The sequence below is a fragment of the Leiobunum rupestre genome, chromosome 11 (assembly GCF_980474605.1).
Source record: "Leiobunum rupestre chromosome 11, qqLeiRupe1.1.hap1, whole genome shotgun sequence".
NCBI classification, from domain to species: Eukaryota; Metazoa; Arthropoda; class Arachnida; order Opiliones; family Sclerosomatidae; genus Leiobunum; species Leiobunum rupestre.
The window spans coordinates 44,593,616-44,610,882 of NC_143394.1; the positions used below are offsets into that span (position 1 = coordinate 44,593,616).

The 17,267-nt window shown below is 38.4% G+C and overlaps 3 protein-coding genes across 3 annotated transcripts; 2 read left to right on the forward strand and 1 right to left on the reverse strand.

Annotated features, from left to right (window-relative positions):
- Window positions 1-1,313: 1,313 nt before the first annotated feature.
- On the forward strand, window positions 1,314-2,421 carry LOC149922961 (uncharacterized). Its single transcript, XM_090163483.1, has 2 exons — window positions 1,314-1,407; window positions 1,569-2,421. Exons 1-2 carry the CDS (start codon window positions 1,366-1,368, stop codon window positions 2,352-2,354), a joined length of 828 nt encoding a protein of 275 aa, XP_090019609.1. The 5' UTR covers window positions 1,314-1,365; the 3' UTR covers window positions 2,355-2,421.
- Window positions 2,422-11,711: 9,290 nt separating this feature from the next.
- Window positions 11,712-12,676, forward strand: LOC149922962 (uncharacterized). Its single transcript, XM_090163697.1, has 2 exons — window positions 11,712-11,792; window positions 11,927-12,676. Exons 1-2 carry the CDS (start codon window positions 11,751-11,753, stop codon window positions 12,626-12,628), a joined length of 744 nt encoding a protein of 247 aa, XP_090019823.1. The 5' UTR covers window positions 11,712-11,750; the 3' UTR covers window positions 12,629-12,676.
- Window positions 12,677-14,696: 2,020 nt separating this feature from the next.
- Window positions 14,697-15,605, reverse strand: LOC149922963 (uncharacterized). Its single transcript, XM_090163700.1, has 2 exons — window positions 15,526-15,605; window positions 14,697-15,395 (listed from the first exon to the last, which is right to left on the reverse strand). The coding sequence occupies exons 1-2, from the start codon at window positions 15,565-15,567 to the stop codon at window positions 14,745-14,747; spliced, it is 693 nt and encodes a 230-aa protein (XP_090019826.1). The 5' UTR covers window positions 15,568-15,605; the 3' UTR covers window positions 14,697-14,744.
- Window positions 15,606-17,267: the final 1,662 nt, after the last annotated feature.

A 17,267-nucleotide genomic window follows, 5' to 3' on the forward strand; every position in this document is an offset into this window, starting at 1 on the left:
GAAAAACTAAGAAATGAATGTGATATTATTTTAATTCCAAATATTTACTATCTAAAATCGAAAACGTGTAAAATTATTATTTAAAACTAGCCCACACTCAATAGGTTTTTCTATAAAATTACGTGGCCTTCTTGTTTATATGTTGATCTTACGTCACAGTTCCTTACTTTTACAAGTCCAAGATCTCGCGCTACAATCACGAGGAACATAGTTCTTTTCATGGCGCGTGCAAATCGCGCGTGCGAAGAATACACTAATAAAGCCGCGTCTTGCGACGTAAGAGCAACATATTACATTTGTTAAGTTCTTATTCATTTTATTCCTTACGCTTGGAATCGATAGAACTATTTACTGAAAAAACTACAATTATTTAAAAGAAAAAGTAGTTGTAACTCCAACAATTCCAATTTAACCCAATTTCTCAATTTTTTCGTACCATCTATAAAATTCGAAATGACTTGTAACGAATTCGGCGACCAAATTGATATTTTCTCGTGTAAATACCAAGACATTTTAAAACTTGAAAAATTATGATTCAAAATGTATATATATAACTAAGTTTATTTTTTGTTATTTATGAATATTTAAATATTGTGCTATTTGTTGTGTATATTTGTACTGTTGATTAATCTCATTTAATTTCACATCTTCCAAAGAGTTTTAAATTTATATTAATATTTTTTAAATTACAAATTACGAAATATTAATTTAATATTAAATAATAATAAATAATTTTCCAAAATAATGTTAAGATGGTAAGATTTCAAATAGTATGTTGAATAAGAATATTTCCAAACATGGCCATTGGAAAAATTAGGCCTAAACTTGAAGGGTACTTTCTTTTGTTGGAAAGACGGGTGACGGTGGTTGCCACACAAGGGGAAATCCACCTTGCGAAAAACAAGCTGGAAGGTTTTTTCCACAAACTTACACAGCTGCCGTGCCCGGTAGAAGCGAATTACAAAAGCCCCACCCTCGGGAGGGGGGAGGGGGGGATTCGACGTGGCCCGTACCTATCGTACTTACAAAACGCTTGTTACTTTGAAAAACGGAAATTTTGCGGGGAGGCACTGGAAACTTGGAAAGTAGCAACGCGTCGAGTGAGGGGGGCGGGGGGCGGGGAAGCTGGGGCCAGGGGTTAATCCCCGAGCTACGAGGAAAGAGAACGTTCGTGACGTGAAAGGGAAGAAGCTTATCGTGATTGGTCAGATTGGGGTTTTGCCAAAGGTGAAGCGAAGTCCGCTGGTCCGAGATGGCAAAACCCCGGTATAAAAGGGCAGTCCACTCTGGGACCAAATCACAAATAACCCATCTTCTCCAGTCTCAACAACTCTAGAAAGAGGTCTACAAAACTCAGCTTCCAAGATGTTCCAGATCGCATTCGCTCTCTTCGCTTTGGTGTCGGTGGTAAGCATTCAACATTTTTAGCCGTCTGTAATAACGTAGAAAGTATTTGCGCTCCTTCCCGAAGGACATAGTCTCGATTCTCATATCCCTTAAAACGTATCTTCTGGAAATAAATTTTTAAACTTCTTCGAATATAATATATTTTGTTTATTTCATTACAGTGCTTTGGCAAATCTATCGATTACGCCCCAGCTGGTAAAGCTATCGACGTTGGCGTTTCAGTCGGCTCCGGCCCAGCCCTCGTTGAAGAGAACTTCGTTGAACCATCCGGAATCGCCGTCGAAGCCGCCCCCGCTTTGGACATTGCCGCACCCGCTTTGGACATTGCCGCACCCGCTTTGGACATTGCTGGACCCGCTTTGGACATCGGTGCCCCCGCAATTTTTGAAAACGGACCCGCTGGACCTTTGACCGCCGAGACCGTTTTCGGAGGAGCTCCTTCAGTCGGCATCGAGCAAGGCGCCATCGCCATCCAAGAACCCTTTCCCGTCGAAGAGGCCCGACCCGGTTTGGTCGCTGACGTCCGTACCGAACTCGCCAAGGAGACCATCGACTTCTCCGCCCCGTCCGTCAGCCTAACCGCCCCGATCATCGATCTGCCCAAGGGTGCCCGAGAAGTCGTCGACGTACCCCACGCCCACATCCAATTGCCCGGAAACAGCCTACTCAACCAGAATGTCCACCTCAACTTGCCATCTCCCGTGGTCGAAGCTCCCCGACCCATCATCCGCAACAAGGAAGTCCTTTTCCGACTCCCGCAGCCAGTCTTCTACATCCCTCGGCCTATCGTCCAGCACAAGCCCATGGTCTACCGTCTCGGACACACTCTTCGAGCCATTACTCCCATCGTCAGTGCCCAATCGTACATCTTCCGAGTTCCCCAAGCCCAAATCTCTGGAAAGAGCGCTTACACTCAGCCCATCCCGTCTGGGAAGAGCATTCTCTAAACGCTTCATCAATTCCTTCAAATATAAAAAAATGTAGTTTTTAAAGTGAAATCTAGTGAACATTTTGTAATAAACTTTTTTGTAATAATAAACTTTGAATACTTCTAGTAAACATTTTGTAATAATAAACTTTGAATACTTCTAGTAAACATTTTGTAATAATAAACTTTGAATACTTCTAGTAAACATTTTGTAATAATAAACTTTGAATACTTCTAGTAAACATTTTGTAATAATAAACTTTGAATACTTCTAGTAAACATTTTGTAATAATAAACTTTGAATACTTCTAGTAAACATTTTGTAATAATAAACTTTGAATACTTTTGAGCATTTATCTTCGCATCCTTGACTTCGAGCCTACAAAAATCATATACCATATTCGTAGAAATTATATTAAGAAATAGTTCCTTTAAACCTTAAACCGTTCTCTGGGATTAGATTCAATTTTATCATTCCGATTTTGCAATGAAATCGCGAAATAAAATGGGTATATATAGCGAAGAACGCACCATGGCATTTAGAACCGGCGAAGTGTCTTCAAAATGTTTAAATTTCTATCACTTTTAGCGTTACTTTCAGTTGTAAGCCAAGCCATTGAAAAATTCGTATTTTGGGGGCTAAAAAAAATTACTTTTTCAGTGCGCCAGCCAACGGGACTCGGTGAAGATCCTGGCTCCTCTGCCCGTGGAATTCGCTCCCATTAAAGGAGGATCCACCGTCAAATTGCCTGGCGAGACTGTGTCTGTGCCGGCCCCGACTGTCACCTTCACCGGACAATACATCAAGGAACCAGCGACGGGTGTCGAAATTGTTGAAATCCCATCCCTTCCGTTTTACTGGCTCGAAGATCCCATTAATGGAGGATTTGTTCAAGCGATGCGCGTCAAACGATATTTGAAATATGTCTAAATATTAAAATAAATATCATCTGAATTTATAATTGCCGTTTAACTTCATACAAGCACCGTAATAAGTAATAACTTTTTATCATAAGTAAAAAAATCCCCAAATTCCGTAAGTTCGTAATGGTTATGTATAAGGCGAGGGGCAGGTCACTTCCATTTTTGGTGCGTCTTAATCATGGTAAAATGATTAAATCAGGGTAATCAAGATTTAAAAATCTAATCAAGATTTAAACGAGATTTAATCATTACAATCATGATCTAATCTTTTTAATTATATTTAATAATTTTATTTAGATTTAATCATATTAATCACGATTTAATCAATATAATCGGTCGAATCGAGAATTTATCATTAAAATCAAAACTAAAGTACGATTTTATCATACTAATCACGATATAATTTTTTTAATCAGGATTTAATCATTTTAAACAGATTTAATAATTTTAATAAGATTTAATCATTTAATCATGATTAAATCATATTTAAACATTCTAATCATGATTAAACGTGATTTAATCAACTTAATCGTGATTAAATTGAATTTAATCAAAATAATCACGATTAAATCGGATTTAATCTTTTGAGGGGTGCGTCGTTAATCAAGGAAGTGACCTGCCCCTCGGTATAAGGCCATGTAGAACATCAGGGTAAATGGGTAATTGGTCCGATAACGTAATCCTACGCGTAATAGGCCAAGGTAATGGTTCACGTGATAGTGCTTACAATTTAGCAGCGGAGCGAACTGAACGGGAACGTCAAAACATTGAGAATTTCCCGTATAAACGTCTACAGGGGTTTGCTTAATCTCTAACTGGCAAAAACCAGCCATAATCAATAATCAGTTGTGTGTGACTCATTAAGGCTATATATTACAATATTACAAAACTCAAGCTTGAGTGGACAATCGTGCGTTTAAGTATATTGGAGAAATTAGGCCCGAGCAATAAAACGTGAACGGGGAACGCGTAACTGGGCTTATTTGTAAACTACGAATTAATAAAATCATTCCATTTTACAGAAGACGCGAAATTTCAATGATCTGTAATAGCAGAAGTTTATAAAAAAATTTACGCTGTGAATGCAGAAAATTGAAACACGTACCTCCTCAGGCTCGAGGGGAAAAAGTAACGCGTGTATTACTCCGCCTAATGTTGAAAATTACCAAAATTATATTGACAAAGGATATTTAATTATAAACAATTTATTTTAATGTATCTAGTATTTCGCTACGCACATTTTGGTTTTAAGAAACGTACTTGATAATAACATTATCAGCATATGTAATTACTCATAAGTATGCGTCTGTAAAATATTATTATAGAAAAAAATTCAATGAGACCTTGTTTCACACGGAACATACAACTTGCAGAGTTGCCAGATGCGCAGTTTTCCCGGCCGATTGGGCTCCTTTTCAAATCGCTTGGCGGGAAAAAGGCATGGGCGAGAGGCGGATTTTTGGGCTTGTTTATGGAATAATTATACCGTAAAATGTTTAAAACGAAGAGAAAGTTGATTGAAAGTCCAGGGGGTAGAGAGTACGCGTGACTACCCTAATAATAGACGGCAATTCTACTAAAACAAATATTACACTTGTTTTAGTTTTATTATTATTCATATATAGTAATTATTTCACCGAAAAATTTCCACTGTATTTTGGCTAAAATTTGGGCTATTTTTCGAAAAAACATTTTTGACAGTGGGAGTTTTTTTGGACTAGTTAAGTTTTTGATTGGGCTGCAAGACGTCATTTATATCTGGCAACTGGGAAATTCTTATAATCCTTGGGCTATTGAAAAGGTTACCATGGAAACGAAATCACGTGGCCCGCCGGGAATTCTTCACTAACTTCCATTTCCCACCAGTGAAGGTGATGGCGCGTTTTTGGTATACTTACGAGTCAGTGGCGTAGCCAGGGGGGGCACAGGGGGCACATGCCCCCCCCCGAAACGTATGGTCGTACGTACAAATATTTTTATTTTTTTACTTTTTTTTCCAAGTTGTGCCCCCCCCCCCCCCCGAAACAAAATCCTGGCTACGCTACTGTTACGAGTGAATATGTTACATATTCAATAATTAGAATGAATACCAATGTTTCACTGTACACTATAAAAATTTTAATATAAATCAAAAAAGTTTCGAAATATTTTTGATTTATATTAAAAGTTGGTATTCATTCTAGTTTTTGGAGTTTTGTTTTATCGCATATGTTACATATATATTATTAGTAATATTAGAGTTATATTATATACTGCTGTTCTTAAGTACTATATAACCATTCTATATCGTTGGGTTTAAAACAAGGGTATGCATTCAAAATAACATATTTTGACCCAAAAAAAGGTCAGGGAAAATTTATAAAAGTGGTCAGAGAATTTGGAACGGAATTATTTGTGGCAACTCTGGTATGGTGGATTTGAAAAACGCCTCCAAGATAACTTTACTCTCACGCCTTTAAATTATTTTTACTAGCTGTGTGCTGAGTGAGGTAGGATTTGCGTCATGCCGAAAACGATAAGTTATTCTAGCGATAAAAATATGCAACATAAACATTTACTGGTAAATTTACCAATTACTTTCATAAAGCAAAAACACCCAAAAAAATTTTATTAAACTTCAAATACAAGAAGAAACAATTACATTTTACATTGGACCAGAAAACCAAATCATTTTCCTAAAGACTCCGAATTCCCGGCACTGTGATTTTACGTTCCATACATTTAAATGTATTTCTAAGGGGTTATCTAGCAGGTTTCTCTAACAAGTTTAATGTAACCTAAGGCTATGGTCAAATTAAAATATTATTTTAATAATTATTGTGACATCAAACCGAGGGGCAGGTCACTTCCTTGATTAACGACGCACCCCTCGAAAGATTAAATCCGATTTAATCGTGATTATTTGGTTTAAATTCAATTTAATCACAATTATGTTGATTAAATGACGTTTAATCATGATTAGAATGTTTAAATCTGATTTAAACATAATTTAATGATTAAATCGGATTAAAATGATTAAATCCTTTTTGAAAGGATTAAATCGCGATTAGAAATTAGAACGATAATCAGAATGATTATAATTGTGCGTGATTAGAACGAGCGGATTAGAATAATTTAATATGAAAAAAGGAAGTTACCATTACAATGGTATTTTAATTCCTAAGCTGTGATAACTCGTGTTACAAACTTACAAAGCTGTGAGGTTTTCGGATGTTTTCAATTAAATGTGATAAGTTATTTCTTCAATCGTTTAAATCAATATAACCATCAATATTATTAATTAATAATAAATTGCCGTACTTTAGTTTTGGTTTTAATTTTAAAATCTCGATTCAACCGATTAAATTGACTAAATCATGATTAAAATGATTAAATCTGATTAAAATTATTAAAACGTGATTAAATCTGATTAAAATGATTAAATCCTGATTAAAATGATTAAATTTCGTTTAAATCGCGATCAGATTGATTAAATCGTGAGTAGATTTTCTAATCTTGATTACCCTGATTTAATCACGATTACCCTGATTTAATCATTTTACTATGATTAAGACGCACTCAAAATGAAAGTGACCTGCCCCTCGCATCAAACCATTATTTTGATTAAATAAAAAGGTTAATGGTAAATTTACCGGTAATTTTCCCAGTAATTTTACCGGTAAATTTACCGTTTTTATTTTCACCGGTAAATTTACATCACTACTTCCGTGTCAAAAATGATCATTAAAACTATAAGAAGTTTCATACTTATTGTTATTATGTTACTTATGCATATAATGATAATGGTATTCACTTGAAACATGTTCTGGGAAATAGTGCATGGTAAATTTGTTGTTATTAAGATTTTCTAAGATAGGGTTTATAAATAAGTAAATATCAATTAATAGCGTAATTTTTGAATCGAAGCTTCCTTACAAGTTATAACCAACTCAAATCGCGAAATGTGCGTTAGTTAATTAGCTCCCACCGTAGACATAGTAAACGTTAACTAATTTGGATGAAATTTTGTTCCGTGTTCTGAAAAAAAATTAGAGGTCAAAGTTGATGACACGCAAGTCTATGACAACCTGTGACCGCGTAAAAAATCACCAATCAGCGTGCGTTAAATATTAAATAGGCGGCTTCAATGATGCGAGTGTTATTCATAAAATAATTGGGAATCAGATTCTATTAGAATTGTTCATTTTCCAAAAAAAATTAAATGCGGAAAAATTTCGAAAAAAATTAAATGCGGAAAAATTTCCAAAAAAATTAAATGCGGAAAAATTTCCAAAAAAATTAAATGCGGAAAAATGTTCCAGAATTTTTCCGGATTGCAAAAAAACTTTCTGCAAATCGAAAATTTAAAAAATTTAAACATATTACTTTTTAAGAGATATTAGTCTATTTACATTCGAAAACATGAGGCTAAAATGCCGCGAAATCTAAATTTGCGAACAATATTATAGGTTATAATCATGTAATTAAAACTTTTTTTAATATTTTTTCGTGAAAATACGGAAAAGTTTCCGATTTACAACTCTAGACCGGGAGTAGTGGCTCACTCCTGTAATCCCAGGCGTCCGGGAGGCAGAGTTTGTGGATGGCCGTGTGAGGATGACCACCAATCCCCCATACTTCCGCCACGGGTGTCCCCACCCCTGTCCCCACGTATCCCCCCGTTGGCGTGGCCGTTACACATATCTTGCCCTGATTAATCAGATGGTGTCTTCGCCGGGCTCGCGGTCTTCTCAGACTCAAATCAGCCCTTTCTTCTTTGAATAAAAAAAAAATTTACAACTCTAGATTCGATTGACTTTCGTTGTAATACGAAAAATGCAAATATTAATTTATAATAAAGGATTATGTAACTAAACAACTCGATGAGTAGCAGACATAATTTACGAACCAATTTTAATTGACCCTAGGATATTTAAATTTTTATATGGCTAATTTATTGCCAATTTTACAGTTAGCTGTAAGATTTTATTATTTTAATGGGGAAGACTATAGTGGCCATTGTCTACTTTCGCGCTAATTCAAGCTGAACTCTTTTAATTTTGTATTTTAACTTATAACTCTTTTAATTTTGTATTTTAACTTATAAAATTAATATTTCAGTGTAGAACAGCCTCTTGTAAAGTAATTAAGTTATTACGTTTTAATTCGGACCCCCGGAGCTAAACAAGTTGAACAAGCACCCAAGCGACCCTTTAATTAGGACCTTATATCTCGTTAATTATTAATATTAGAATTATCAAAATTATTTTAAGCACTAGAGGAAGGTTCAGACTAATAGGAAAAATATAATTGTATTATGTAATTGTTAAAATAGAAACGTTAAGCTTGAACAAAAAAGAGGCTTTTACTGTATTCTTCCCCCTTAACAAAACGTTTGCGCCCCAATGTGCCGCGCCCTAGGCTACAGCCTAATCAGCCTAATAGTTAATCCGGCCCTGACTTTTTCTAATCAGTTACCCGTACATATGCATATTAGTTAAGTTTGGGGGCTACAGCGATCAAACCCGATGCCTACGCTACTATAAAGGCTCGGGCAAGGGGGTGGGGTGCATTTGACCGACTCCTCATTTGACGGACTGCTCATTTGGCCGACTCTTCATTGACCGACTGCTCATTTGACCGACTGCTCATTTGACCGACTCCTCATTTGACCGACTGATCATTTGACCGACTGCTCATTTGTCCGACTACTCATTAGGCCGACTACTCATTTGAACGACTGTTAATTTGGCCGATTGCTCAGTCAGTCAAATCATTTGACCGACTGTTATACTATAGCCTGTCCTATACTATGTCTTTAGTGTTAAGTTGACTTATAGAACGGGCAATGTATTCTAAGTATTGGCGCCCCCCCCCCCCAGTCTAGTTCTTTATAACCAAGCTGGGCCTTCTAAAACGCGACCTAGAGGACAGTACCTAGCCAAACGCACCTATCGTCCAACCACCAAATGCGCAGTCGGCTAAATGAGCAGTCGTTCAAATGAGCAGTCGTTCAAATGAGCAGTCGGCTAAATGAGCAGTCGGTCTACGCGTGGTCTCCTTTTTGACCCAAAATTCGAATTTTATCGAATTCTCTGAACGCTATAACTCCTTGAGAATTTACAATTATAGCTGATGTTATACTTGTTAATAGCAAGTAAATTATTAGATTTAAAATGACCATCTAAACCGGTTATTAGCTTACGTTTTTCAGGCAAGTAATACACGCGGAAACCTTTCGAGTATTAAAGGGCTCCGGAATCACGTGTTTCGAGAAATGGGTGCGTAGAGCTACCTGAAATTCGGCTTGAATTTTTCAAACGATTCTGTGATCCTTTAAGAGAAAGTCCACTAAAAATATGTGGTCATTCTAGTGAAACGTTTACACGGTGAAAATAGATAACATACAGAATTATAAACTTATGGTATAACATTACTTGTATAGGAAAATGGATCCTTCTCTCGTAAGAGATATTTATATACTTCTGGTAATAATAATATAAAATTTCTTACTTAGATTTTCCATTTTAGAAATAAAATGGGCGCTGCAAAATGAAACGTAAAAGAATTTGTAATATATTGAAAGTGTTGATTTTATAACCGAATGTTGCACTAATAGCCCTCATAAAATAAGTACAGTACCCATCTATTCAAGACCAGCCTTGAAATGGGAACAAATATATGTATCTGTTGAGAAATACAACTTTTAGGAAATGTAATTATTTCTTGTGCGCTTATCCAGTTCGATGGACGATTTGTGTAGGTATAAAAAGAGCCCAAAGATCCGACCAAGCATCACAAACAGACTTTCCCTCGAAGACTCCTCATCTAGCAAACCACACTTTCAAACTATCAAAATGTTGAGATTCGTCGCTCTCCTAGCTTTGGCCACGATGGTGAGAACCAATTCGACCAGCTTTGAAATTCTTTAAAACCATTCTTGTCTCCCGTTTAGTGCGCCGCCCAAACGTCCGGAAGCTACTCCGGGTACGTCGGGTCGTCGTCCTCTTTGGAGATCCTTGAGCCCCTCCCCGTCGAAGTGGCGCCATACAAAAGTGCCGGAGTGTCCGCCAACTTGGGATCCGAGACGATGGAATACCCCGCCCCGGTCTTGACCACCAGCGCCCCCATCGTCCATCTGCCCAAAGGAGGACAGGAAGTGGTGGACATCCCTCACGCCAATATCCGCCTTCCGGGCAACTCCATCCAGAACAAGGACTTGTACTTGAACTTGCCCAGCCCCATCGTGGAAGCCCCCCAACCCATCTTCCAACAGAAGTACGTCCTCTTCCGCCTGCCCCAACCCATCTTCTACGTGCCCAGACCCATCGTCCAGCACAAGCCCATCGTCTACAAGGTGCCCCACACCCTGCGCACCATCACCCCCATCGTCAACACTCGCCCCTACCTCTTCAAGGTGCCCAGCGCCCAAATCACCGGAAAGAGCGCCTACACCCAACCCATACCCTACTAGAGTACCCAAGTAAATGATACCAAAAATACAAACTCAGAATGAATGTAAACGAATTTATGATGCTTATAATAAAAATGTATCATTAAATTTACTCATTCTTTAGTAATTATAAATTATTTGAAAAATAAAAAATAAAAATATGTGTATCATAGCAAGAATCAAGCAATAAATTCGAAATAAGAATCCTGGAGTATTTTTACATTTGACTGACCATAATTCTATAATATTGTTCCATAAGTTTATCACTTTGGGGAATATATTACTGAGGGCTAGTAACGGAGTGACGTCATCACAAGAAGAAAATCTCCCCCTAGCGAGGCACTGTCACAGGTTTCGTGTGACGCGTTCGCAAGCGGACGCAAAACGGCGACGAAGCCCGTAATGCAGTCTGTCTTGTGAATAGCTCTCAGTAAAACTTTTGAATGTGAAGAATAGGAAGTGTCACACTTATGTTACAATATTATACACTTATGAACTGACTCATAACATAACTTTCAATGCTTCTTTAACCTCCGTTTTAGTATATTTCAATTATTCAAATTAGTTTTTTGGACTTGCTTGAAATAGGCAATAACCCTTTGATTTAAGAATTGTAGCATTTTGCGAAGTATTACTTTGGTTTACTTACAAACTTCCGCGCGCACTTTCTTTCGATAAATACCACGACGTACTTGAGTACATATTGATATCTTCGAAAGATTTAACATTTGAAGCAAAAGATAAATTTACAACAGCGGCTTAATTTTCCATATGATAGTCGGATTAACAAACAAACCATCCTAAAATAAAGATCAACAGTATCTGTCCAAAGGGGAGGTTTTGGTACCTCACGATATGGAATTTGAACTTTATCAACGTTGGGTTGTTCAAAAGCTGGTAAATACCAATCTTTCCACTTATCTGAATTGAACCATTCTTAAACTAATTATACAGAGATAATGAAAATCATCCAGTATAAAAGGGACGGAAAATTCTAGTTAGCTTCACAGAACCTTCCACATCTCCAAACTGAAGATCCCTCAGTTACTAAAAGGAAAAATGTTCAAATTCACCATCCTCGCTTTGGCTCTGTTCGCCTTGGTAAGTTGTCTTTCAAATTACTCAAATATTTAACCAAGTATTATAAATATAATGCTAAATAAGAATTTGTAGTTCGCATTGTAGAAATTAATTTAGCTTTTGAAAAATCTGACAATATATCTTTATTCCAACAGTGCGCCGCCCAAGTAGAAGTCGACGTTGACGCCGAACCCTCGGTCATCGACATTGAAGCTCCCGCTTCAGTTGACATTCCCGCCGGAGAACTAGAATTAGACGAAGCTATCGAAATCCCCAACCCAGGCCTTTCCGCCAGCGAACTTTTCGGAGCCCCCGCCGGAGCCGTCTCCGCCGGAGTCGGCGTTGAGAAGAACATCGGCGCTAACATCGAAATCGGAGCCCCTCTCCCCGTCGAAGTCGCCCCATCCGCCGGAGCCATCGAAACCGGAGTCGGCGCCCTTCCCGCCGAGACATTCGACTACCCAGTTCCATCCGTCGGCGTGAGCTCTCCCGTCATCAACCTCCCCAAGGGTGGCCAAGAAGTGGTCGATATCCCTCACGCTCACATCCAATTGCCCGGAAACGCCGCTGAGAACCGAGACATCTACCTCAACTTGCCCAGTCCCGTCGTCGAAGCTCCCCGACCCATCATCCGCAACAAGGAAGTCCTCTTCCGTCTCCCGCAACCCATCTTCTACGTGCCCAGACCCATCGTCCAACACAAGCCCATCGTCTACCGCGTAGGACATACTTTCCGCTCTCTCCGACCAGTCGTCAATACCAGGCCCTACGTTTTCCAGGTGCCCCAGGCTACCATCACCGGCAAGAGCGCCTACAACCAGCCCATTCCCACCAAATTCTTCGGAAAAGCTTTGTAAGCGGCGATATTATAGTTATAATGTAATATATTATGATTTAATAAAGAATATTTGAACATTAACCAAGTTTCCATTATTTCTACTATTTGATTTAGGCATAAGCCTTTGTATCTATCTTTTAGTCAAATCCATAGAGATAGAAAAGAAATAGAGGGAAGATTAACGCGATAAGGTACCCCGGTTTTTGACCGGGAAAATTCATCCCCCTCCGCGCATGCATGAAAACGAAGATGGGCAGAGTTTGCAACGCCATCTATCCTTCTTTTGTTTACATCAAATGACAGTTGATTTTCAGAAAGGCATAATATATTTCATTTCACCGCGCGTCGATGGCGCCACGTAATCTGCCCATCTCATGGCGTCCTACATTGGCGAAAAGGGGGTCGGCACTCGCGGTCAACTTCGCCAGATACAATAGTGCCTCTATTTCTTTTCTATCTCTATGGTCAAATCATGGGCATTCTATTATCGAGACGGGGAAATTTATTGAGTCGTCAATGTTAATATTTTACTATTTATTTGTTGAAAATTCTGGCAGCGTTGTAAATTTTAATCAGGCAGCCCCAACCAATGAGGTAGAATAAATAGAGATCCAAATCCGCCTTCCAGGACCTACCGTTTAGCGGGACAGTATTTGTTGAGTTGGAGAGTTAGGCCCATAGATATAAGAAATGTATATAAAGATCTAGATAAATTTCGGGGCATCTAAGCCTAACATAAAATACGGAATTGATACCTAGCAGACACCGAGGAAGGCACGTGACCAAGAGCGCGAGCTCTCTTAGCATTTTAGTACTAAGTGCTTGACCTTTCCGCAGGCCGTAGTCTTTAGATACCATCTGTTGGTGACTTTTAGTATAATTTTTAAGCAATAGACAATGGCTCTCGCGACGATAGCACGAGCTTTCTTACCGATAGATAGCGCCTTATAAGGATAGCCTGCAGAAATTACGTGTTTCTGCTAGCTGTCACCTCGGTATTCACTCCCTTTGAAATATTTTATCTAGACCTTTATATACGTTTCCTATATCTATGGTTAGGTCTAGGAAATGAACTTATTCAAATCGTGTTGGCGCCATCAGAGAGCATATAATAGGCTCTCTGGCGCCATCTATAGTGTTATTGTAAAACTAAACCTTAACATATTTTGTTAGGGTGTCTTGCTTATAGAAACAGATGGCGCCAACACGATAGGATAAAGTTGAAACTTAAGCCTAATTATCCTACTCAAATAAAACGTGTCCCGCGAATCTCAGATTTGTTTGGATCTCTATTTATTCTACCTCATTGGCCGCAGCCGTCGATGTAAGCCAACAAAATGGCGGATCCGAGGGTTAAACCCGTGGCATAGACATAATAAAGAAATAGACCCAAGATTCTACGGGTTGTTAATACGAAGGCGACGCCAAGCAGACAATCCGTAGTTGTTAAAAGTTTTTACCCGCCCCATTGAAATTAATGTAAAGTTGGCGATAATTAAACGTTAATTAACCTACCAAATGATATAAGAAATATTCCACTGACAATTTTTCCCGTTTATATGAACTTAAATGTAATATTAAATCGTCTTGAAAAATCGTTTATTGCTTTATAACATTCAAAAATAATATTTTTAACGCGCCATGTAGATAATTGAACATCTGTTCGTCTAGGTAAAGTCAGTAGAATATTTCTTATATCATTTGGTAGGTTAATTAACGTTTAATTATCGCCAACTTTACATTTAATTTCAATGGGGCGGGGGAAAACCTTTAACCAAATTACGCGCGAGCGCGCCTCTAGAGGCAGCGCAGATGGCGTTACTGTCGTTTTAGCCAAGAATCTAATCGGTGCCTTGTCAGCCATTCGATTAAGCGTTCTAGTTTGTTATCCGATTTCTATGGTCAAAACTGGCCGTTTTGTTGGCTTTCATCCACTGCTGTAGCTGCCTGATAAAAATTTACAACGCTGCCAGAATTGACGACTCAATAAATTCCCCCGTCCCGATAATAGAATGCCCATGATTTGACAAAGGCTTATGCCTAAATCAAATAGTAGAAATAATGGAAACTTGGTTAATGTTCAAATATTCTTTATTAAATCATAATATATTACATTATAACTATAATATCGCCGCTTACAAAGCTTTTCCGAAGAATTTGGTGGGAATGGGCTGGTTGTAGGCGCTCTTGCCGGTGATGGTAGCCTGGGGCACCTGGAAAACGTAGGGCCTGGTATTGACGACTGGTCGGAGAGAGCGGAAAGTATGTCCTACGCGGTAGACGATGGGCTTGTGTTGGACGATGGGTCTGGGCACGTAGAAGATGGGTTGCGGGAGACGGAAGAGGACTTCCTTGTTGCGGATGATGGGTCGGGGAGCTTCGACGACGGGACTGGGCAAGTTGAGGTAGATGTCTCGGTTCTCAGCGGCGTTTCCGGGCAATTGGATGTGAGCGTGAGGGATATCGACCACTTCTTGGCCACCCTTGGGGAGGTTGATGACGGGAGAGCTCACGCCGACGGATGGAACTGGGTAGTCGAATGTCTCGGCGGGAAGGGCGCCGACTCCGGTTTCGATGGCTCCGGCGGATGGGGCGACTTCGACGGGGAGAGGGGCTCCGATTTCGATGTTAGCGCCGATGTTCTTCTCAACGCCGACTCCGGCGGAGACGGCTCCGGCGGGGGCTCCGAAAAGTTCGCTGGCGGAAAGGCCTGGGTTGGGGATTTCGATAGCTTCGTCTAATTCTAGTCCTCCGGCGTCAACGTCGACTTCTACTTGGGCGGCGCACTGTTGGAATAAAGATATATGGTCAGATTTTTCAATGTTAAACTTTGGAAATTAATTTCTACAATGCGAACTACAAATTCTTATTTATAATACTTGGTTAAATATTTGAGTAATTTGAAAGACAACTTACCAAGGCGAACAGAGCCAAAGCGAGGATGGTGAATTTGAACATTTTTCCTTTTAGTAACTGAGGGATCTTCAGTTTGGAGACGTGGAAGGTTCTGTGAAGCTAACTAGAATTTTCCGTCCCTTTTATACTGGATGATTTTCATTATCTCTGTATAATTAGTTTAAGAATGGTTCAATTAAGATAAGTGGAAAGATTGGTATTTACCAGCTTTTGAACCACCCAACGTTGATAAAGTTCAAATTCCATATCGTGAGGTACCAAAACTTCCCCTTTAGACAGATACTGTTGATTTATATTTTAAGATGGTTTATTTGCTAATCCGACTATCATATGGAAAATTAAGCCGCTGTCGTAAATTTATCTTTTGCTTCAAATGTTAAATCTTTCGCAGATATCAATATGTACTCAAGTACGTCGTGGTATTTATGGAAAGGAAGTGCGCGCGGAAGTTTGTAAGTAAACCAAAGTAATACTTCGCAAAATGCTACAATTCTTAAATCAAAGGGTGGAATTGTTATTGCCAATTTCAAGCAATTCCAAAAAACACATTTTAATAATTGAAATATCCAAAAAAGGAGGTTAAAGTTGCATTGAAAATTAAGTGATGAGTCAATCCATAAGTGTATAATATTGTAACATAAGTGTGACACTTCCTATTCTTCACATACAAAAGTTTTACTGAGAGCTAGTCACGAGACAGACTGCATTACGAGCTTCGTCTACGTTTTGCGGCCGCTTGCAAACGCGTCATACGTAGCCCTTGACAGCGCCTCGCTAGGGGGAGATTTTCTTCTTGTGAGGACGTCACTCACAAGGAGACGACCCGAGGTGTAACCCACCGATTTTGCTTAAACTCGGTGAATTAGTTGACCTTAACGTAACTTCAAAATTCCCAAAGGGAAAAGTTACGCTGGGCTTTCGTTTGGACATGGCAACCGAAAAGGTTTTTGACAACACGAAATCCTAAAAATATATAAATTGGTCCAGTTTAGTCGAATTTATCTGCATATTTTGTTAATTCATTCACAACTACTTCTACTTACCTCCATTTATGAGCGTTTACTCGCTCGCGTTTACGCAGAAGAATTCACCCAATAATAGTATCTTTAACCCAAAAATACTAAAATGTTCCCAATTTATATATTTTTAGGTTTTCATCTTATCGAATTTAACTGGCATTTACCTAAAGTAATATTTTTTTAATTTAATAGTATTTACCCAATTTAATCGTCTTGTCCAATTTAGACAAATTTACTTAAATTAGTCGTAACTTACCGAACTTTACTATCTCTTAACGAATTCAACTCGGATTTTCCGTAATATATTAACATTACCTTAAATTATCAGTATTTACCCAATTTAATCGACATTGTCCAATACAGACAAATTAACTCAAATTAATTAAAGTTTACACATTATTACTTATATTGCCGAATATAAATATACCAAAATTTATTGTGTTTTTCGGGTTTACCCAATTTTTTTAAATTGGTCCAATTTAGTCGAATTTATCTAAATAAATTTATATTTTGTTAGTTTAATTAGCAATTATTCACAAATATTTGAATTTACCACAATTTACTCTACCTCGCTCGCTGTTACCCAACGACGTACCCATTCACCCAAAAATAGTCTCTCTTACCCAAAAATACAAAAAGTTTCCCAATATACATATTTTTTTTAAATTTTAATGTTTTGAAATTTATTTGTTTTTTTTTTCATAGGCACGAGTAGGCACGTGC